Source organism: Quercus robur, chromosome 3, assembly GCF_932294415.1.
Source record: "Quercus robur chromosome 3, dhQueRobu3.1, whole genome shotgun sequence".
Classification (NCBI taxonomy): Eukaryota; Viridiplantae; Streptophyta; class Magnoliopsida; order Fagales; family Fagaceae; genus Quercus; species Quercus robur.
This window is the reverse complement of record NC_065536.1, coordinates 13,137,924-13,162,245: the sequence shown is the minus strand read 5'-3', so window position 1 is coordinate 13,162,245 and position 24,322 is coordinate 13,137,924. Positions and strand designations below refer to the sequence as shown.

The 24,322-nt window shown below is 33.4% G+C and overlaps 2 protein-coding genes across 7 annotated transcripts; both read left to right on the top strand.

The window, feature by feature from the left end:
• The first annotated feature begins 3,481 nt into the window (after positions 1-3,481).
• Positions 3,482-8,446, top strand: LOC126717128 (signal peptidase complex subunit 3B-like). The gene is made up of 6 exons (XM_050418514.1): positions 3,482-3,817; positions 3,944-3,991; positions 6,837-6,899; positions 7,669-7,722; positions 7,980-8,066; positions 8,157-8,446. Exons 1-6 carry the CDS (start codon positions 3,692-3,694, stop codon positions 8,280-8,282), a joined length of 504 nt encoding a protein of 167 aa, XP_050274471.1. The 5' UTR covers positions 3,482-3,691; the 3' UTR covers positions 8,283-8,446.
• A 6,504-nt stretch (positions 8,447-14,950) lies between these two features.
• LOC126717111 (uncharacterized) lies at positions 14,951-23,730 on the top strand. Of its 6 annotated transcripts, none has more exons than XM_050418448.1 (13): positions 14,951-15,109; positions 17,060-17,400; positions 17,498-17,648; positions 18,403-18,743; positions 18,816-18,966; positions 19,590-19,930; positions 20,009-20,159; positions 20,536-20,870; positions 20,948-21,080; positions 21,428-21,765; positions 21,840-21,990; positions 22,455-22,798; positions 23,082-23,730. In XM_050418448.1, the coding sequence occupies exons 2-13, from the start codon at positions 17,068-17,070 to the stop codon at positions 23,601-23,603; spliced, it is 3,291 nt and encodes a 1,096-aa protein (XP_050274405.1). In that variant the 5' UTR covers positions 14,951-15,109; positions 17,060-17,067; the 3' UTR covers positions 23,604-23,730. The 6 variants fall into 6 exon arrangements, with proteins under 6 accessions (XP_050274405.1, XP_050274404.1, XP_050274403.1 ...); XM_050418447.1 differs by having other exon boundaries at positions 19,569-19,930; positions 21,440-21,765; XM_050418446.1 differs by having other exon boundaries at positions 19,569-19,930; positions 22,461-22,798.
• The last annotated feature ends 592 nt before the right edge of the window (positions 23,731-24,322 follow it).

Genomic DNA, 24,322 nt, shown 5'->3' with positions numbered 1-24,322 from the left:
TTTTGTAGTGTACCAAATTTGCCTCTTCAAAACATATTGTTGCATTTAGATGACTACATCTGTCTCTTCGAAGTTTAGAATGATCACAGATAAGGAAGTCAAACATGGACCATGTTCTTTTGCTTGCTAGGAAGATATGGACCTAGCATTGATAACCTGTTTTGGAGTACAAACTGATGGTTTTTAGACCCTTTAAAACACAATTGATTTAACCTAGGTAATTAGCCAAGTTGTTACTTAGTTCAATTTAACAAATCTAGGTTATCACAATCACAAAGATCATATCATGCAAAGCAGCGGAAAGATAAATAATACAAGATATGATCACCCAAGAAACCAAACCGGTAAAAACCTGGGGAGGATTTGACCTAGATATTCTCAAGGTAAACTTGAATCCACTATCTTGAAAGAATCGAAGTTCATACAATAAGACTTACAAGTCCCCACGCTTGACTTCTTATTACTACCAACCGGTAGAACTTACTGATACGACTACGTGCAAGCTCCAAATCCATGGACTCCTTCTTTCTTGGATTCACCACCAGATACAAGCACACTCACTTGTGTTTTCTTTAAACTTCAATGGCAGCAACGGAGTTGATCATCAAGGTGTAGATAATATCTTCTCCTTGAAAATCCTAAGTTTGTGTAAAGGAAAGCTCATCTAGATCTCACAAGAGATTTACACAAACAGCAATATGAGCAACACTAAAACGTGGCTAGGGTTTGCCTTTTATACTTAGGACAAATTAGAAAACCCTAAAACGTTTTAAACAACTAGGGCTGAGTTGGAAATCTGTAGAAATAAACATTCTGCCTGAGATTCGATCGATCGAGCCTAAGCTTCGATCGATCGAGCCAGGCCAAAATGCACAATACTTTCTGCATTAGCTGGATTCCAACTTTACATAAAATATACAACTTTGAGCAAGACTAAAACACTTCTAAACACATTGTTTTAATTATGGTTTGCCAACAATATACATTAGAGTTCTAAATATATAAATACCTAAGTCTTTAGAACCTAACACAAACATCGTCTATGAGGTTCAATATGAGGCCTTCCCATGTATGTTGCCACATTGGTGAGCACAATCTCTTGTAAATTACTAAATTGTAATCCCTCAAGTTGAATAACAATAAGGTTAAAAAAGAAAAGAAGCAATATTAGATCATAACTTAAACAACTCACCCTAATTTGTTAAGAGAGAGTTGCATCTGTAGAACATTGATCCTTTTGCTCACGCACCTTGAGTTTGACGTTAGGGAAATAGTAGGCTTAATTGCTAAGTATACCCCTAAAGTTTGGGATTATTTAGATTTTATACTCTGAAGTTTGAAAATTTGGATTTTACACCCTGAAGTTTGATTTTGTTAGTAGAACTCCACCGTTCATTAGTTTTGGTTATTAAATGACACGTTGGCAAGCTGATTTTCATTTATTTATTTATTTATTTTTTTTCAAACCAGCCTCTCAAAACTACTAAAACTCATACTTTGGTTCACACCTAAACTCATTTCTTTGTTTCAAGTAACACGACATTGTTTTGGGAGGTTGATTTGACCAAAAAAAAAAAAAAATTATATATATACACACATACACATTAGCATGCCAACATGTCACTTAACTAGCAAAACTAATTGAGGGTGAGATTTTGCTAACGAAACCAAACTTCAAAGTGTAAAGTCTAATTTCTCAAATTTCAAGGTGTCCAAACAACCACAAATTTTAGGAGTGTACTTTACAACATACCCTATATAATATTAAGACGACATTCAGTTATATGGGACAATATTGCTCGCCTTAATAACTATTAGAATAGCTTTCTTCACTTTTTGACCTAGATATCTGGTATTTTACTTGATTTAGTTATTGTGGCAAACAAAAAGTCTTCAATTTTTTACCTCAAAGAGGTTTAAATTTCATATCCTTTAATCGATAATAAGAAATTTTACTAGTTAAACTAAGTAGAACCCATAATATGAGTCTATTTAACTCATAAATAAATATCATTTCTATCCAGCTTAAAAGAATAGGTTAGGGGACTTAGGTTTTCTATGAGCACCCTCCTTTCTCAATGAAAAAAAAAAAGAATTTTAAATGTAAAATTGAGTAATTAACAAACTTTTTTTTTAATACTTATTTAGAACTGTTTCAAAACTATTTTGGGTATAAAACCCCTTTAAAATTTTTTTCAATCAATCATAAAACTCGTCCCTTCAAAAGATGAGCTTGAACTTGTCTCTTCAACATATGATACTTGTAAAAGGTTAAATTACTACAAATGATTTACAATTTGATGCGATAATAAACATAATTTGTACCATTTTTTTTTTTGATAGTGGTGATTTGTACCACTTCACCAATAAAGTAAACATTATTTAATTTTTTAATGATTGGTAATACATTAATTTATCATTTTTAGATAGTAAAATTAATAGTATTTCTAATATCATTCATTTTCCAAATTAACTTACAAACATTACTGTTTTATTATTATATATTAAAGCATTTAACAAAAATGGCCCTTTTTAACATATATAGACTTGCCTTGATTGATAATTTTTTTTGGCTGACTTATAATTTCTTCTCTATAATATTAATATGTCAAATTTTTTTCTTAAAAAAAAAAAGTCAAATTTAAAAACTCAAGAGTTGGAAGTTTTTCATTTTGTTGAATCCTCAAGAATTAGAGTTAATTTTTCTCAATGGGTGAAGGGCAAATTTCAACAAAGAAAAAAGGGGGCAAATTTTGGTCCTCTTAATATTCCAATAAAATTTAAGAAAATACAAAAAGCCACATCAGCACATATGGTGGCTTCAACTGTGCGTGTCATGTCCAATAACAGTACACCACTAGTGTAAAAAATAAAAATAAATAAAAAAACCCTCTACTCACTCTCACGAGATAATGTGCAAAACAGCAATGCAAAAGAATTGTATATAGATAGTTAGGTAACGTTTGAAACAATAAGGGAAAGTAGAATCTCGAGTTTTAAAACTCGAGATCCATATTACAAAAAGGCCCCATAGATCTCGAGTCTTTAAGACTCGAGTTTTATGCGAAAAAAATTTCACCTATAGTGGCGTTTTTAAGCTTTTCAGTGACGTTTGAAAGCCCTATAGCGGCGTTTTCCTGGAGAATTTTTTTTCAGTACAGATTTATGGAGTCCTATAGTGGCGTTTTTAAGCCCTATAGTGACGTTTTATAGACCTATAGCGGCGTTTTTATTTCATTTATGGAAATCGAGTCTTTAAAACTCGATTTTCAGCTTAATTTTTGTCCACTTTAACCTAATCCACATACAAATCGAGACTTAAAAACTCGATTTTTAAATACTCAAAATGTTAGTTTTCAATATTGTTTTGAAAACACTCGAAATGCTAGTTTTTAATATTGTTTTGAAACGTGACAATTAACTAAATTTTTTAATATTTATTGTTATTTAGAAAAAAAATTCCTCTCACGCTTAGCAAAATTGCATTGACACAAAACAAAAAGAAACAACAACTCCTCCCCATTTCTCTCCTTCTCTCTGAAAATATTACAACTTTCAATTTTTTTAGCTGAAAAGAATTACACAACTTGTTACAATTACAACAACCACATAAGAGTCAAACAAAGCAAAAAGGGTTTTTACAAAGCCAAAAACCCTCTCAAGAAACCACCAAGAACACACAAGACCAAATATGCATTCATTTGGGTACAGAGCCAATGCTTTGCTAACCTTTGCAGTGACCATCCTAGCTCTCATGTGTGCCATGGCCTCTTTCTCTGACAACCTCAACCACCCATCTCCCTCTTCCAGTGTTCAGGTCCTTCTTCTTTATTTTTTTCTGTCTTTTGGGTATTTTTTATTTATGGTTTTTGATTCATTTTTCTTTGATAGATCTGTGTTTCTTTTACTTTTTATTTGTTTTCTTGTGGATTTTGGGTTTTAGGTGTTGAACGTTAATTGGTTCCAGAAGCAACCAAATGGGAATGACGAGGTAATTCTTGTTTTTTAAAAATGTTGTTCCTTTTATTAAATATCTGGTTATTTGTGAATTAAGCTGCAAATTTTTGTTTGAAATCTGTCACAGTTTTAATGGGTTTTGTGGGATTTGATTTGTTTTCACTTGTTTGTGGGTAATTTATGAACAAGACTCGAAATTTGTTTGAACCGTGGTGTTGGCTTTGATGGGTTTTTTGAATTTCAGTTTGTCATTGCTAATTGTTGTTTTTGTTATTTTATTAAATTAGGCCTCAGATTTGTTGTGATATTCTATGGAGGTTAATGGGTTTGTTTGGTTTTGAGTCATATGCATGTCATTTTATGAGATTGGAAATGGAGTAATATGTTTTATTTTATCTGTGAAATTGTTTGAAAGATGGTCTCTCTTTGAGATTTATTTTCTGGCGCAATAGAGGATACCACATGTTTGTGTGACTTCTTATGTCTGTATGTGTACGTATTTGCATGAAGGCTTTGAATTTCAGGTCCAGTAGTTTGGTCTGTTGATAATCAGTTTATGGATCACTATGTTTCTATACTTTTGTGCAACTGTGCATAGGATTTGCTTCTCTAAAATATTGGACTAATTCCTTGGGCTTTTTTTGGTAATTGTTTTTGATCTGACTAATAAGAAATAACATCATGGCTAATGATGTTTTGCAATGATTGTTGTCATGTTATCATCTCTGCTAAAGGAGGGTGTCATTATCCAGTTTATCTGATGTCAAAAATGCATTCTAAAGGTAAAAATAATGCAAAATAGCCCTGCAACATCAAGAGAAGGGGTGCCTCCTCACAAACGGGGTTGCAGTGACTAGGCCCGGGTGACTCTTTACCAAAAACACAAGTCTCTGTGGAGCTGTAAACCATGTATGGAGTGACCCTTGTAAAGTTGGTTACTCCACCAATGCTGGATTGGTTCAAATCTAAGGTGGAGCATCCTTAAAATTACAGATAGGATGATATATCATTTTCTTCATTAGCCTCCAAAGCCTTCCCTTCGTTTTTAGATTTAACTTTTTGGATCCTGGTTTCAGACCTGATACCTATCCCAAATACTTCCCAATTACCAATATTGAGTATGAACAGTACAACCAATGTTGGCACCCCTAGAACCTTGGGAGGAGGATGCCATAGTGGTAGGAACATGTTACTTGCTGTATCATTATTGAATATAGAGCACATTCCATCTTACAGCAAAGGATGATGTGATTTACATTTTCTTCTATCATTTGGTGTAGTGATAAATGTTAAGATATCATTGAAGTTGACTTCATTTTTGTAGCATCTTTCTGGACTGTGGAATTCATAGGTATGCTTTAGATGACCATACTATCTAAGAAAAATTACTGTAAACTGCTAGGAACACATTCTTTGATAAGATTCAAAGGCAGAAGACAATTGCATTTACAATATGTTTGGATAGGAGAGAGGAGAGGGGAGTAGAGGGAAATGGGCTTAGGTTTTACATTCCCCCTTGTTTGGATGTTTTTTGAAAGGGAGAGGGAAAGGATTTGTGGGGGGTTGAAGGGGCTTCCTCATCCCTCTAAACCCCTTCTTTCAACTTCATTAATGCTATGTTTGGAAGTTTGGAGGGAGAGGAGAATGGTTATCCTTCCTCTTGTTTGGATGTTTTTAAAATTAAGTAAGGGAGAGAGGAATAATTAACATTTTCATAGTTTGTAATTTTGTTAATATGGTAAGAGTAAATTTGGTAATTCATTTGGTCAAGCATTTCAATACTCTAGTCTCTCTCCAAATCTCTCCAATTTGGGAGAATTAAAAATGAGGGGTTAGAAGTAGTTAAAACCCCTCCAAATCCCTCCCCCTCCTCCCTTTAAAAAAATCCAAACAAGGTAATTTAACTTACTCTCTCTCCCTCTACTCCCCCTCCATTCAAACAAGCTATAAATTGGGAGAATTTGGAGGGGGAGGGATTCTAGTTTAATGATTTTTAATGTACTTCCAACTTTGCCCATAATAAATATTAAGTATAGAATTTAATATATGAAGGGTATACTTGTCCTTTTTTTTTATATATATTATGATTATTATATTTTCCTGTACCTTCCATACTACAACCAAACAAGGTTTGGGGTATCTACTCCTCTCTCCTCCCTTCTAATTTTTAACACATCCAAATGAGGGGAGGGATGTCTTCTCTATTCTACTCTCTATTTCTCTCCTCTCCTCTCCTCTCTCTCTCCAAACTTCCAAACATATTGTTAGGGAGTAGAGTTTGATCTTGAGGAAGGAAAAAGCAAGTAAGCCTTATAAAGGATTATAGAAAAGAAGAGATTCTTTTGCTTCTTATTAGGCTTATTATGTCCTGATCGGCCATGATGTAACTACTGTAGGTTTTTGGAGTGAGAGAGATCAAATCGTTATAGCTTCTCTCCTTCGCAAATGATTAATTACCATATGTACTACTCAAAACCTTTTAGGTGTATTATTGTCTGCTTTTGTTCTTTGATACAATCTATTTTTGCGAAAGAAATTCTTCTTCTACCCAAAACACACCCAATGTTGTTTGAAGCTTCCTGTAATTGCTTATTTTTTAGCGTTATTAGATGCTCAAATGCTGAGAGTGACCGTACTCTAGCGGGTGACTTTCAATATGTTGAATTAAGGTCAATGATCTCAATTAAGCTAGGAGATACTTGTTATGTATTTCTGGTGGCAAGATAACTTTTTGAAGTTTTACTGTTACCTATCTCCTGTTTTATTAATAAAGTTGTTTTAAGTCCACATCATGCTTGAACAATATTTCCTCTGTATTCTCTATTCACCTATTAGTTATTGGTTCTAATTGAAGTAACGTGTCTTCCACTTTTGTGCAGGTTAGCTTGACATTGAATATATCAGCAGACTTACAGTCATTGTTTACATGGAATACGAAGCAGGTTAACCATTTGACAATTTCTTGTGTTTCAATTTTGCAATGATTCGTACTCATGCTGTACAGACCGCTTTTAATTGTATTTGTGTACAAAAGAGGGTTGTCTGAAATTAATGTTTGGGAAATGCTATGGACTTATCATGCTCACAGCTCATACATGTAGTATAAATATGTGCTTTTTTTTTTTTTTTTTGGTTTGTCTGTCTGTCTGTCTGTCTGTTTGTTTGTTTGTTTGTTTGTTTGTTTGTGTTTTTTTTTTTTTTTTTTTTTTTTTTTTTTTTTTTTTTTTTAAGTATATATGGAGTATAAATATGAGGTTATGGCTAAGATGTTTGGTGTCCAAAACTCCAGGCGTCTGATTGGGTATGTTTTAAAGATTGATAATTTGATATATTTGCACTGAGTTTTAGAATTTCTTAAAATTGCTATTTTCTATTGATGCTAATTCTAAAGTATTCATATGTGTGGCTTTGAATAAGAGTTTGGGATCCATCATTCTAGATATCCTGTTTAGTGTATCTTAAAGATTGATTTAATTGCACAGAAATTTTCATATTTCTTTCTTTCCCTCTGTTTTGTTTGGTTGGTGCTATTTTCCTATGATTTTCATGAAATTTGAAAATCTTTATTAAACACTGCATGCCAAATCATATTAATGGAATTGCTTGAATATAATTGACTCTTCACTGAGGTTCCTGCCAATTATTCTTTTATACTAATATTAAAATAAGTTCAAAGCTGATTTAGAATTTTTATCCACTGTATCTTTTCAGGTTTTCGTATTTCTAGCTGCCGAGTATGAAACCCCAAAGAATTCCTTAAATCAGGTAAGCTTTGGCATTTGGCTGCATTTTTATTTTTGAGTCCTCTGTATCTTGTCGTGTTTAGTATTTATGGTTTAGTATTTCATTTCTAGAGATATATTGGACTAGAAATTGTTGGTCTTTTACATGTTCCCAATTGCCTATGTCAGTGCCATGACAGCCTGTATGGCATGCCCACTTGACTATTGTTATATATTTCATGTTTTGCTGCACAAATACCATGTCCATTGCATGATTTGTTTTGAAATTTCATTTTGCAGATTTCACTTTGGGATGGCATTATAGCTTCTAAAGAGCATGCAAAGTTTTGGACACATACCTCTAACAAGTATCGTTTTATTGATCAGGTATGCTGCCTTTATGTAGTAGTCTTACTCAATTCTCTCATACACTTTCTTGGCTTATGAGAAAATTAATTTTTCCTTTCATTTGTGCAGGGAAGCAACCTTCGTGGTAAAGAGTTTAACTTGACATTGCATTGGCATGTCATGCCCAAGACTGGCAAGATGTTTGCGGACAAACTAGTCATGTCCGGATACCGCTTGCCGAAGGAATATAGATGAGATTTCTTGTGTATGTTGTTGCTGTAACTTCAGCCTTTTTTTATATGGGGATACAAAAGGTCAGCTGAATTAGGTCATAAACAGGCAAAGTTACATGTTTTAGAGACAGAAAATGAATATTGCTTGCAATTTTTGACCCACAAAGTATCGTTGCCAGTTTTTCAGTTTCTTGCTCCTGCCCCACAACCTTTTGCCCCATTCTCACATAAGGCATACCTATAAAACTCAGTTACTGAATAGACTTACCTATCAAAACACACACACATGCTTATTTTAATAGGCCTTTCTAGGCTGACAAGTCAAAGCATGGAATTAATTGCCAATAATTTTGTTTTGTATATGCATTTCATCGTCAGTGGGATTTTCATGATGGCTTGTTTTGCCACTCATAGTCATAGGCTTTTTCCAAGGAGAGCTTTATTCTTCCTCATGTATGAGATGGAGCATAGACGAGGTTGCAACTTGCAATCCAATGGGAGATACATGCAACGATTGTAACATGGATGTTAGAGCATCCACATTAGATGTAAAAAAAAATGCAATTTTGACACACTAAAAGCCTATTTTATTATTTTACCACATCATTTTACAACATCCTATTTAGCAGATGTCTTATCATTCAATTCTATATATTAAAATAACATATACAACATATTAAAATGATATTTACAACTCATCAAACACAATCAACAGCCACCACACTGCTGCCAACAACCAACAGCCACCACCACACAACCACCACATCCTCCACAACTCAAAACACAATTCAAAACAAACCCATAGCCCACCAACACCAAATCGGAAGCCCCACCACCTCAACCACAAGCCTCGACAAACCCACCGCCTCCACACCCTCACCCACACCCACTTCCAAACCCAAAACCTTCATAATCCAAGTCAACCCAGACTCCAAACCCACCATCTTCCCCCCCCCCCCCCCCCCCACTCTTCGCTACCTCCATGCCACTCACTCCCCTTAATTCCTTGGCCTCAAAACCACCGACAACTCCAGCCTCCTCAAAGAGTCCGACTTTGGCTCCGACCTCGTCATCGCTGTCATTGACACCGACATTACTCCCAACCATAAAAGCTTCAACGATCAAGACCTCAGACCCATACCGACCCACCACCGACCCATCCATCGGAACCCATAGCCTAGCCCATCCGAATCCACCCACCTCCATCGAAACCGAACCCAGCCAACACAATTTGAACCCAAACATCACCGTCTAAACCCACCCATCAAACCAAAGCCAAAAAAAAAAAAAAAACCATTGCTAGAGAGAGATCGAGGTGGAAGTAATTGTCAACGTAGGCGTCAGCGTCGGCATGGAAGAGTAGTGAGGGTGAGAGAACAAAAGATGAGAGGTTGAGAGAGAGGAGAGGGTTGGGGTTTGAGAAAAAAAGAGAGGAAGAGACTGACGGAGAGATGAGAGAGAAAGATGAATAAAAAAATAATAAATCATATGCCATTCGGTGTCTGTACTGTGCCAAACTTGTAAAGGTACTGTTCAATGTTACAAAAATTTGACACATTTAACACATCTGATAAATCTCCGTTTTTGGTGTTTGGTGTGCCAAATGTGCCATATTATAGCTTTTAGCATTTATGCCACAACTGCTGTGGATGCTCTTATACTGACAAAATTTTGCAACAATGATATCCTAATGATTGGTGGTTTAAAATTCTGAAATCGGGTTCAAGTGATAGGCGATAGCCCAATAGTAACTTTTATAATGTTTCATGTTTATGGTTCGAATCCTATCTTTCACTTCTCTACTATGTCTATCTACCTTTCTTTTTTCTACTTATTAAAATAGGAATTATAAAATTAGAGTATGGGGTCCTCTAAAATCAAATTAACAAATTTTATGTGGACAAATTTTCAAGTATAGCTTATTCTTTTAAGTTTGATTTTCTCACAATTTGGTCCCATAATTTTTTTAAAATGCTAAAATTTTATCTTCTAAAGTTTTGGTTTAAATAAAATTATTAATAAATCTTTAAATGATAGCATAACAATTTCAATTTAAATTCAAATTTTAGGGGTTAAAATGTAACAATCAAGCTGAGAGTTGTGCAGCATAGTAGCATTGTCCTGTTCTCCCATGAAGGAGAATTTGGATTCAATTCCTCTTCCCTACTTAATGAAAAAAAAAAAAAATGTCACGATTAAAGCTTGTGAACAAATTTTAATAAGCAAACATGAGATGAATCCCCCCCCCCCCCTCGATAAATCGGCAACTTTATTTAATTAGGGACAAAGTTTGGCTATAAATTTGGTTGTAATTTAAGCCTATAATTCCTCTCTATATCTTTTTAAGGACAAAATTTGGTTACAACTCCACTAGATATTTTTTAATGGACGTAAATTTTGACAAATTTATCATTGGATTACATTTTTTTCTTGTATCCTCTAGCTTGTAAAATTTCTAAAAGATCGAAACAAAAAACTATGTCATTAATCAAATGTTTAAATTTTAAATTTTTGTAGTATAAAATTATGCATAAATAATAAGTTTATATATTGAATAATAAATAACATCCGATTAGCATTAAATTTGATATATGTGTTAAGAATATAAAGAAAACGTAATTAAAATTTTTTTCAAAATATGTAATCATGTTAATTTTTTTAGTGGAATTTGTACTCTTAGCTTACAATTAAGTACTTTCTCCAAAAAAAAAAAGGTTACAATTAAGTTTGTAGCCAAACTTTGTCATCTTATTATTGGATGTGAATTTTGACAAATCTACTGTTGGATTACATTTCTTCTTATATTTTCCATATTTGTAAATTTTACCAAAAAAAAAAAAAAAATCAACAGCTATGTCATCAATCAAATGTTTAAATTTCAAGTTTTTGTACTTTAAAATTATTTTTCTAAAATTTATTGATCAAATGGTAAAAGAAATCTAATTGACATGAAATTTTACATATTAAAAACATTAAGAACATATATTCCAATAATTAGAATTTCAAAATATATAATCATATTAATCTTTAAAGTAGAAATTGTAGTCTTAAGTTACAATCAAATTTGTAGTCAAACTTTATTCTTTAACTAAAAGGAATTCTTAGAGTATTTACATTATGAGCGGCCAAGGGCATATTTTATGCCCCTTTGGTCATTAATTAAGAAGTTTGTTACAAACAAGCAAACATAGGACAATGTCAATGTTCTTCCAAGGGAATTATTGTGCAAAATATTTTTTTTTTTTTTTTTTTAAACATAATGCGTTTGTCCAACGCCAATCGCTAAGAAAAATTGTTTTCTTTATAAGAGGACACATTTTAATCTTACTATATGGACAAAATTTAAATACACAGTCTTAGGTGCAAATGAATATACACCTATCAAAAAAAGAAAAGAAAAGAATATACTAACTTCCTTAATTAAATTCAATTTTTCAATCACTTAGTTGCATTAAATTTAATTAGAAAGTGTAATATACTGCATCTAAAGACATGATGATTTACATCTGATAATAAATTTCAGACAAAGCTTAGCTATAAAATTTGTTGTAGTCTAAAGGTAATAACCTTTCTTAATATCTTTTTTTTTTAGGTGAATTTTGAGAATTCCATTATTGGATTACACTTTCTTCTTATATTTTTCATGTTTGCAAAATTTCTAAAAAATTAAAGATCAATAATTATGCCTTCAATAAATTGTTTAATTTGCTAATTTTTGTAGTTTAAAATTGTGCATAAAATATAAGCATGTAGATCGTATAATATGTAATATCCGATTGACATAAAATTTGACATGTATATTAAGAGTGTAAAGATTATGCAATTCAACAGTTAGATTTTTAAAATATGTAGTAATATTTATTTTATTGAGTAAGATTGTAGTCTTAGGCTACAACCAATTTTGTAGCTAAACTTTGTCTATAAGATTTAAAAAAATATCTCATGCATGAGATATATATGTATGGACAAAATTTTGTTACAAACTTGATTGTAGTCTAAATTATATACGATTATATATTTTAAAAATCTAATCATTGAATTTCATATTCTTAATGTTCTTAACAAACATATAAATTTATGATTCAATCGAATTTTATTTTCTATTCGATCTATAAACTTATATTTGATGCATAATTTTAGACTACAAAAACTTGAAATTTAAACATTTGATTGATGACATAGTTATTGATTTTTTATCTTCTCAAAATTTTGCAAACATAGAGAATATTAGAAAATAATATAATTCAAAAGACAAAGTATAGCTACAAAATTGGTTGTAGCCTAAGGCTATAACCTTACTCAATATATTTTAACTGGAGGTAAGTTTTAACAAATCCACCATTGGATTATATTTTCTTCTTATATTCTCTATACTTGCAAAATTTATAGAAAATTAAAGATCAATAGCTATGTTATCAATATATTGTTTAAATTGCAAGTTTTTGTAGTTTAAAATTATACATAAAATATAAGCTTCTAGATCAAATAGTAAATTGTGGGGCCCAATAGTTTATGGGTCCGGCCCGATCGCTTATGAGGAGTCTACCGGCCCAAACTGAAGGAGATCAGGGCCAAAGCTCAAAACTGGGAAACATAAAATGGCCCGAAGACACAGCCGAGGACGGTTTCGTCCTCGGCAGGTCCAAACCCTCACGGATTGAAGTGGAGCACGAGTAAACTTGAAATATCAGAAAATATCTAGGGGAGTTTGTCTCTAATACCCTTCCCTGACATGACACTGCCCCTAGCAGAGCCGGGATCTAAGGCTTTATGGATCATCTCCAGCCATTTCAGGATTAGACTGATGGGACAGATATCTGTCCTGGAAAGATCGACCCTACACGTGGACGAAGGACAACAAACGTAGGCTAGTATAAATGAGAATGTTATGCGAACAAGAGGGGGCTCCCATCTGACTTCTGGAGAAAGACTTGATGAGAGAGAATGCCCGGATAATATATACCGGCCACCACAAAAAAAAGAACCACCTGCGGGTAACCGGGGACAACACCATTGCTCCTCGGACATGATCCGAGGAGCCAAATCCTTCGAGTTACAAGGTTAAAGGGCCTGAATATCCAGCCCAAAGCTCTTCCCTGTCTGGGCTCCCCGCAGTTTGACCCGAAATAACGCCCTGTGACCCAACGCTGGCCTTTCAAGCCCACTCTCTACAAATATTATTGTGAGGGATCTTTCACGCGCGAGCCCAACTTCGTTGTTGGGCCACCAAAGATTCGTGTCCCTACATAAATAATATTTGATTGACACAAAATTTGACGTATATATTAAGAGCGTAAAAAACATATAATTCAAAGGTTAGATTTTCAAAATCTACAGTAATGTTTATTTTATTGAGTAAGATTGTAGCCTTAGGTTATAACTAATTTTGTAACTAAACCCAATCTAAATGTGGATTTGTTAAAATTTACATCCAATGAAAAGATATTAAGTGGAGTTGTAAGCTTAAGCTACTACCAAGTTTGTTGCAAAAATTCTTCCTATATGTATTCTCCATTTCACAACATGTATTGCCAAAAAAAAAAAAAAAAATTATAAATCTAACTTAGAAGATAATGGAAAATTTTTGAAACTCTTAAAACTTCTCTAATATATTTTCATTGGATGTAAATTTTGAAATCTAATAATTAAATTGCATTTTCTTATTAGTTACTAGTCTCTGAGCACGCACTCATGCGCGTGCTTAGAGACTCTTTTATTTTTTTTGGTAAAGATTAATAATTTACATCTATTATAATTTAGATTTTTTTTAATGTTTTAAACAAATAAAAAGGATAAAATTTAGAGATAAGTAATAACTGTATTTTATTTTTTGAACGTGAAGGGAAAAATCCTAAATTTTAGGAGTTTTCTTTTTGAATTTAAAATGAATTTTTTATTTGACATTTATGACCTTATTTCTAAATGAAGTTACCTTTCATTAATGAGTGCATTTTTAAACTACATAAAAGTCCAGTTGAAAGAGGAGAATCCTCTTATATATAGTATAGAAGATTACAACTCCCTTACTTGCAATTTTTAAGAAAATTAAAGATCAATAGATATATTTTCAATCAAATAATTAAATTTCAAAATTTTGTGATCTAAAAATATACATAAAAAATAAGTTTATTTACTAAATGATAAATAAATAATATTCGTTTTGAAAGAAATTTGACATGCATGTTAAGAATATAAAGAACATGCAATATTACGGTTAAATTTTCAAAATTCACATTTGTGGGAGGACTTTCGTCTCGGCCCCCAATCAGGTATTGTTTGCTTTAGGATGGGTAAGGATCGACCTACGTCCAACCAGCACGAATTTGCTCAATCCCATATCGGGAAGAGACGCTTCCTACCCTTGCCTTATAAGTCTTCTTATAAGCCTTTGGTCAAAGACTTATAAGGTAAGGGTGGGAGGCATTTCACCCCGATATGGGATTAAGCAAATTCGTGCGGGTGGGGGACGTAGGTCGATCCTTGCCCATCCCAAAGCGAACAATACCTGATTAGGGGCCGAGACGAAAGTCCTCCCGCAACATTCAATAAAAAAAAAAAAAAAAAAAATATATATATATATATATATATATATATATATATATAGGAAGTGTTTGAAGAGTTTTTCTCCAAACTAGCACTCATATAGCTATCCATGGAGATAATATGGCACTGATATATCATCGAACTGGTGCAGGATATAGCTATCCACGGAGAGGAGTATGTCTGTCAAAACATCCAAACAGCCACCACAGTGTTCTTCGTAAATCCGTTCTCGCAAGTCACACCTCGCAGTTTCTGTTCTTCACTCTCTCTCTCTCTCTCTCTGCGATTTCTCTCCACAAATCAAAGGTACCAAACCCTAATCTCTAACTATCTCTCCATATCAACACACACACTCATATATGTTACATAATAAAAGTATGGAATTAGCTTATGTTCTTTTTGGTAACTGAGAAACAGTAGGAAATGGGGAAAAAAAAAAAAAAGGAACTTAAAAAGAAAAAAAACTTTGAATCTGAAATTTTTTATTTCATCTTTGTTATACTATTCGTCTAGTTCAACTTTAGCTTTGCTCTCGTTCCTGTTCTCTTAGTAGCTTCACTTATTCTGGATTTATTTTTTATTTTTTATTTTTTATTTTTAGAATTGGAACTCGAAATTTTAAATCTAGCAGTAGATAAACGAAACAGTTCACGAATTTTGTTAATGGAATCTCTAATTTTAATTTTTTTGTGTAAAATTAAATTTTTGAAAAAAAATCTTTTTGTTTTCGTTTTGGTTTTCTTGGCAACCAAACAGAGGGCTAATGTTGGAATTGTAGCTTGGATTAGTATATTCTGGGTGTATTTGCTTCATGTGATGGGCTAATTAGAGTTATAGTGTTGTGATTTTTTACATGCTGGAGAGGGTTAGTGTTAGAATTTTAGTTAATCTCTTTATTTGATTGAACTAATTAGGATTTTAAGTTGTAATTAGATGTAATCTTGCAATTTTGAATTGGTGCGTTTTCGGTGTATTCGCTTATTTGATAGACTAATTGGAATTGTAAATTGTAGTCTTATAATATAGGGTGAATTCCATTAACCCACCCTAAGGTTTGGGCTAAATACTAAACAGGTCCAAGACATTTCAAACTAACTAATTTGGTCCCTATGAGAGAAGAGAAAAATGACAAATGAACCTAACAATGTTTATTGTTTAGTCACCAAATTGGTCAATTTTGAAATGTCTTGGACCCGGTTGACATTAACTCAAACCTCAGGGTAAGTTAATGAAGTTTACTCTATAATATATTTGAAATTGATATTTGAAACCAAATGTTAGAGAGGGTTTAGTGTTTTGAATATTAGCTTGGATTAGTGCGTTTTTTTAGTGTAGTTTCTTCATTTAATCAACTAAGTAGTATTTAAATTGGGAAAACACTAAAGCTACTGCTAAATTTACTATAAAGGCTTGCAAATGGACACGATAATGAATGTGTTTAGTGCCACAACAACATAATAAATGAATTTCTGAACTTTTTGTTTGTGTGTGTTTGTTTAAAAGGTGACATATCCATTTGTAAGACTTATGTTGTAAAATTTGTAGCATCACTCATTTAAAATGTACTCTTGATTTTTGAAAGAGTTAAGCATGTTGAAACAGCGTGCAGACCTTTGGCATACTTGTATTGGAATTTTGGCTTAATTCATCCTTTTGTGTACGACATATAATTGAATATTTTCCCCCTTTCATTTTCTATCGGTTTTCTTGAGAATTAAACAAGGTGTTATTATGTATAATTTGAGCTGGAATTTTACGGTAGTATCTCTTTATTATCTTCATTTTGATAGCTGATTTGGGTTTGAATTTTTATTTTGCAATTATAGAGTTCCAAAAATATTTTACGTTTATTTTTAAATGAGTGGATTAAATTTATGACGTACATGTTAAGAAAATATTGACTATCACCATTTTGGTATCTATTTAAATTATTGATGATGTGCCATAAGCAATCCACTCAATTCAGAACAAATAGATAAGATTTTAGGAATTCCATGGTGAAGTTAGCCTAAGAACTCTGGAGGATTCTAAACATTGGTATAATCAGTGTGTTAGCTTCAGTGATCAATAGTTTGTGTTTGAATTGTTAAACGAATTGAAACAGGTATGCAATCTTATTAATGGGTTTCAGATATTTCTGGTGAATTTGAATTTTCCACCTCTACAGCTAAGGACTAGGTTGACTTATTGTTTATGTATTGGAAGCTTAGCATGTAAAAGGACTCTATCACTAGAATGATAGTCTCAATGTTGTAGGGGAAGAAATGGGCACCCAAATGCCTGCATGTAGCGATCGTACAAGGACAAACTGGACACCAGCAATGGAGTGCTATTTTATTGATCTTTTATTAGATCAGGTGCATAGGGGGAATAGGATGGGCCATACATTCAACAAACAAGCTTGGACTGATATGCTGACCATGTTCAATGCCTATTTTGGATCCCCATATGATGAAAAGGTCTTGAAAAGTCATTACACTAATTTGTGGACTCAATTCAATGATGTAAAGAGTCTACTTGATCAGAATGGATTTTCATGGGATGATACTAAACAAATGGTGGTTGCCAGTCATCATGTTTGGGATGCTTACATCAAGGTGCATTAATTTTGTTAATGTTTAGATTTGATCTACACCTTTGGTGTCATAGTGAGTGGTGACTTGACATTGGTGACTTGACATTATATACATGCAGGTTCACCCAGAGGCACAGTTTTATAAAAACAAAACCTTGATGAACTTCAATGATTTGTGCTTGATATATGCACATACAACAGCAGATGGAAGATACAGCCTATCAAGTCGTGATATAGACTTTGATGATGACATTCAAGGAGTGAATACTGGTGTGTTTTTATATCCTGTCATGGATCAGCAGAAATGATGCATATGCCATTGGCATTGGAATGTATGCTATTGGGTTTTTTTGCTTAAATTACTATTTTTCATTGTGATTGATTTGGTTATACTATCTAATTCTTTATTCTTTATTATTACTATTATTTTATTCTAGAGAGTATGCAAGAAAGGGCCATAAGCAACAACCCCCTCCCCCTTTTTCTCATGAGTCTATCCAGTGATAGATGGGACTCTATGCCCCTTAGAATTTAATAAATTTTGAAGTAATAATGGCCTTTTACCATCTTTGAAATTTGTACACTGCAATCTCTCTTTTAGCCAATCTTTGGGCAGTCAACAATGGTTTGCTTTCCACAAGAATCAGAATTGTGGTTACTGCTGATTTTGAGCTTAGCCAATTATGACCTAAGTAGTACCTAATGATAAGGCTTGTAGTTGCTGTTGTATTGCAAACCTGTCTGTATTATGGGAAAACAAGCACCTTTATTCCTATCCACGGAAAAGAGACAAAAATGTTGCAGAGAAATGAGCACATTGTGGTTGGCTTTGTGTGAACACTTGACTGAACTGGTCCTGATGGTTTATTTTTTGGGAAGTTGCATATCTTACTTCATTTGATAGCTAGGAACTGGGTGCAGCAAGATTGATTGAAATTACATATGTTCTATGTTAGCTTATAGTAATGAGTATTCAAGAAGTATAATCTGTTTTTAATGAATAAAAACTGCTTTTACTGATTAGGTGTTGCAATGAATAGCCTTGTACTGGCAAGTAAAGAGCATTCAAAAATAGATTGGACACCAGCCATGGACCGATATTTTGTCAAACTTTTGCTGGACCAACTTAAAAAAGGCAATAAGATCTGTAATACATTCAAGAAACAAGCATGGAATGATATGCTCACCCTGTTCAATGGAAAATTTGGCTCTAAATATGGAAAGAGTTTCTTAAAACACCGTTTTAAGAAATTATTGAAATATTATACTGATGTGAAGAGTCTACTTGAGTTTAAGGGATTTTCTTGGGATGAAATTCAACAAAAGATATCAGCAGATGATTATCTATGGGATAATTACATCAAGGTACACTATCATATATTTTTGGTTATTGGTATTCATTTTTACTATATTTCATGCGTACAATTGCTGATGTAGGCACACCCAGATGCGCATTCGTATCGTAGGAAGACCTTGCTAAACTATTGCGATTTGAAACTGATATTTGGAAATGCAGTAAGCAATGGACATTGCAGTCATTTATTGCAAGGGAGAAACTTTGAAGATGATATCATACAAATCAAGATGGGTGAGGTTCATTTCTTGAATTAAAAGGAGGACCTTTAGAGGGAACCTGTATTCTTGAGGACACTCCTCTCCAATTTATTAGTATAATTCTCTTTACTTATCGAAATAAAAAATCTGCTTTCGTCTTTATACATGCCACTTGGGATTTATTGATAATCACAATTAAGACTTTGGTTAATATTCGGGTGTCCAGTAGGTCTTTAAGCTTCACAAAATGGAATTTGATCAGATATGTTTAATTGGAGAGATTCGTATACTGTATAACAGTTATTATTTTCTCATGTTTGCATTCCTTAAATGGAAATTTGATTTATAGGTTCTAGTTTTTTCATTAAGTGCTTGTAGGGATGCCCAGTTCATTAAGATCCATGAGATTTTAATTCATTTTAATAATTTCTTTAAATTTTCTCTTAGGGTTAGGACAGATTTACTGGGCTGTGGATATTGTTTGTACCCCATCTTATTGCTATCCAATGATGTTGAAGTATATGATTTACTGTTTGTCAATTAATGGCAAGTATAATGTTCTTCTAGCTTAATTTATGTTTAAAAGTCTGAAACGTTCTGATGAATGAGAAGTTGTCTATTATCCTCATAAATCAGTCAGTTTTACCTATCCTGTAGCTGAAGAAAAGGAGGGCCGTACCTCTTCTGATAGTGAATGTCGGAGAACAAATTGGACATCAACAATGGATCGTTTCCTTATTGAATTGTTACAAGACCAGGTGCTTAGAGGGAATAAAATTGGTCATGGATTTGTGGCCGAGGCATGGATTGAAATGGTTAGACTGTTCAATGCAAAATTTGGATCTCACCATGACAAAGATGGTCTGAGGAATAGATACAAACATTTAAGGGGACAATATAATGATATAAAGGTTCTTCTTGACCAGATTGGGTTTTCTTGGGATGAAACAGGAGAAATGGTAACTGCTGAGGACTATGTCTGGGATTCTTATACCAAGGTGAATTTCTATTTACTCATTCTTGTATCCTTTAGATATTTGTAGTTTTATTATGTGGCTTATGTATAAAATATGTAGGTGCATCCTGATGCTCAGTCATATAGAAATAAATCGGTTCCCAGCTATCACAAATTATGTGTTATATATGGTGAAGAAGTTTGTAATGGAAGACACAGCATTTCAACGTGCAATGCAGATCTTGACAGTGAAGAACCAGATTTGAGAATTGGTAGGTTTCTTGTTTCAGCAGTGAGGGCTTCCCAAATAATTTAAGGAAGTTATTATCTGCTTATTTATTGTCTTATTTTCTTTGTTGTGTTCTTAACCTACTATATCAGTCTCCTTTCAGTTGCATTATTTCCTTTTCTTTCATTGCTATCCTAATTCTGATGTACCACAACCCATGCAGTTATCATTCTAAATATTTCTACATGGTTGTTGACTGTGGTTGACAATGCTGATCTATCTAACTTTAGCTAAAACGAGAGTGTTACCCCAGCATTTAATTTAAAAAAAATGAAGTATAAGTTGTCTCATTGGACTTATCATCTTTGAAATACATATTTCTTATTGCATGAATTAACAAAATCTTTGGTTTGTAATAGGGGAGGATATCCAATGCTATGCAAACAGTGGTTGTTCGACAACAGATTGGACACCTTCAATGGACCGTTATCTCATAGATGTAATGCTAGAGGAAGTGCATAAGGGGAAGAAGATTGATTACACTTTCAACAATCAAGCATGGATAGATATGTTTATGTTGTTCAGGGAACGATTCTCATTACAACATGACAAAGATTTTCTGAAAAGTCATTATAGAAGTTTGGAAAAGCACTACTTTGATATGAAAAATCTTCTTGAACAGAGACAATTTTCGTGGGATGAAACACAGCAAATGGTCACAGCTTTTGATGATGTTTGGGATGCATATGTGAAGGTGCTTTGTCAACTTATTTTAGTCTTAAATCTCAGTTCGAGTATACATAGCTATTGGCTAAGACTTTGTTTATGTAGGAACACCCAGATGCAAAACCATACCGAATTATGCCGATACCAAATTATAATGACTTGTGCTTGATTTATGGAAATCCAGCTTCTGATGAACGGTGTAATGAAGCGCGTCAAGATCTAGGATGTAACGGTTTTGGTGAGATTTTGGTTCAACAAGCTTATAAGCAATCTCAGCATTTGCCTATGTTTTCCCTCTTTAAGTATTTGGTCTTTAGTCAATGAGCAATTAGATATATGCGTTCAATGTGTCTGGATATATATATACCTGTGCTATTTCATATTGCATTGATTGCAATAGCATTTTGTCAAGATATGTTTAAATGCTTTCTTGAACCAAGGGAAAAAAACAGAAAGAGAACAAGTCCCTACTCCCTCTTTAATATGAAACATAGTGATCATTGAAGTGAAAAGAAGAATTTTTTTTTTTTTTTTTTTTAAATGAGCAAATAAAGATTACCTTTCCCCATATTTATGTTATTTTAGAATTCTCTGAAGGTGCCAGACTTAACAATAGCTATCACCAAAGAATTGATTGGACACCATCGATGGACCGATATTTTATTGATCTAATGTTAGAGCAAGTTCGCAATGGAAGTATGGTTGATCAAAAATTCAACAAGCTAGCCTGGAGTGATATGATTGCAAAGTTTAGTGCAGAATTTGGGTCTCAGCATGACAAAGATGTCCTAAAAAGTCGTTTTGTGAACTTGAGGAAGCGGTTCAATGATATGAAAACTCTACTTGACCAGAGTGGTTTTTCTTGGAATGAAATGCAACAGATTATACGAGCTGAAGATGATGTCTGGGATGCTTATGTTAAGGTGATATTTTCTTCTGAATTTCCATTACATAAATATTCTTTTTGGTCCCAACAACTTATAGATAATTTCTATAGGTACATCCTGATGCAATAACATACCGCAATAGAACTCTCCCAAATGTCAACGATTTGTTTTTGATATATGGAAATGACAACACTGAGCAAAGGCAAAATTACTCTGGTCACTCTATGGATGCTGAGGACTATGAGCTGGGAGTAAATATTGGTCTCTCTCTCTCTCTCTCTCTCTCTCTCTTATTGCAATATTACCTTTAGGTAGACAAGATTGGTACAATCAGTTAAGGACTTCTCAGAAAATGTTTGAATTACACGTGTGATATTAGGGGAGGACCATCTGAAAACTGCACTAGCATGTTTAATTTACAGGTGCAATAGTTGTCCATTTGCTAGAATAATTACTATAAATAAATTGTCAACTTTGTTGTTGTAATTAATTTGTCACTATCCATGCAAAAAGGAAGTTTTAATTTGATGCTAATACAACTACTTGACTCAGTTTTCCTGAAAGTTTGATACAAAAGATCTGAAATTTGTCCATTTCAAGTGATGTTTGAAGCTATTAAATTTTGTCAAACAGTATGAAACAACATTATTATTCCTTTTTTTTTTTTTTTGGTACTGTATGCCTCCAGAATAAATCCTCTCATGTAATGACAGTTATTTTTAAAGTTGTAGGTGAAGAGAATTACCAGTCCCCTGCTAATAATGATCCTCTGAGGATAAATTGGACAAGGGAAATGGACCGTTATTTTATTGACCTTATGTTAGAACAGTTGCAGAGAGGGAATAAGATTGGTCGTACGTACAATGCTCAAGCTTGGACCTGGATGAATGCAACATTTAGTAAAAAATTTGGATTCCTTTGTGATAAAGATGTACTAGAAGATCGGTATTGGAGCTTGAGGAAAGAGTATACGGACATCACAGATACCCTCAATCATAATGGCTTTTCTTGGGATGGAATTCACCAAACAATGACAGCTGATGATGATGTTTGGGAAGCTTATATCAAGGTGCTATTTTTTCTTATTTGTAATGTTGCTAGGATAAAGTGTTATCTCCTTTTGTTTCCTTTGGTTATCACTAAAGAGCACTGAGCATGCCACGGTATGGTAAACATGTGTGCGCGCACACATATTCTTTCTTTCTCTCCCCCTTGATGAATTGATTAACAGTATTCATGAAGTAAACTATATGTTGGTGCATAATGTAGGGTGCAGAACGTAATCTTATTGATAGTTGAACATTGAACTCTATAATTTTGATCAGCTTTTATTTAAAAATGGCATTTTGCAGGATCATCCAGATGCAGTTACATACAGAGATAAGATCTTGGGTGATTATTGTGATTTGTGCTTGATTTATGGTAATGAAAGTCAGCATAGTAGATCAAGTTATTTCGACGTAAAAATGGAGATCAACACCAACACCCTGGGGATGGGGATTGACGATATAATTGGAGATACACAATCTCCAATTACGGAGTTTGAAATATCTCATCTGAGAAGAAAGCGAAAATCTACTTCTTCATCAACCTCAGGATGTATCCAAAAAGTTCGGAGAAACATCAAGAAAGAGACACAAGAGGCTGTTGAGGGGAAGCCATGTGTAGTAAAAACATATTTGGGTACTGAGGAAGACAAAGACTACAGCTCAATAGAATGTATAGTTGCAGCACTTCAAACCGTTCCTGACATGGATGATGAGATCTTCTTGGAGGCTTGTGAACTTTTAGAAGATGAGAGAAAGGCCAAGATGTTCGTGGCCATGGATGTCACAGCACGGAGGAAGTGGTTATTGAAAAAGCTTAGACGGTAGCATCTATTTTTCTTGTTAATGTCAGATATAATTTTGGTACTTTCTTATTGGGGAGTTTTTCCAATGTAAATCAGATCCTATATTAGTGTAAAGGCATTTTTCAATGCAATTTCCTGTTTGATTTCCTTATTGAAATTGGGGGAAAAAAAAGGGAATTGAATTTGTTTATGCTGGGAGGTCCTGCGCATGGTGATGGTTGATTGTAGCTGGATTTATGGTTGATTGCCTTGAAAGTTGATGAAAAATACATTCTCAATCTTTTTCCCAAAACAAAAATAGATTGAAGCTTTAACATGTGTTGCGCGTTTATATCTTTTAATGCATATATGACAGTAAATGGACTTATTTGTGTCCATGTTTTAGGGCATAAAATTTTATCTACAAGTGAAAAGGATTTTTAGCTATTTAGCTAGCATATTGATATACAATAAATCTATATGCACAACATCTTTTAGTGGACTTTTCACACATCCCCTTTCCCTGTTTGAGTGTGAGATTTTTGATAAAAAATTGTTGTGCTGAGTGGATTCTACTTCTTCACTTTTTCATTTTTCTCCTCTCCTAGTCCTAATAACCAAACAAAGGAAAGTTTAATATTTCCCTTCCCTTCTTTCTTCTTTACACCATCAGTGTCATGGAAAAAGAGGGGAATCTGTAGGAAAATGAGAAACTTTACTTTTTATAAAGAAATCTTACCTGACATGGTGCTAGACTAAAGA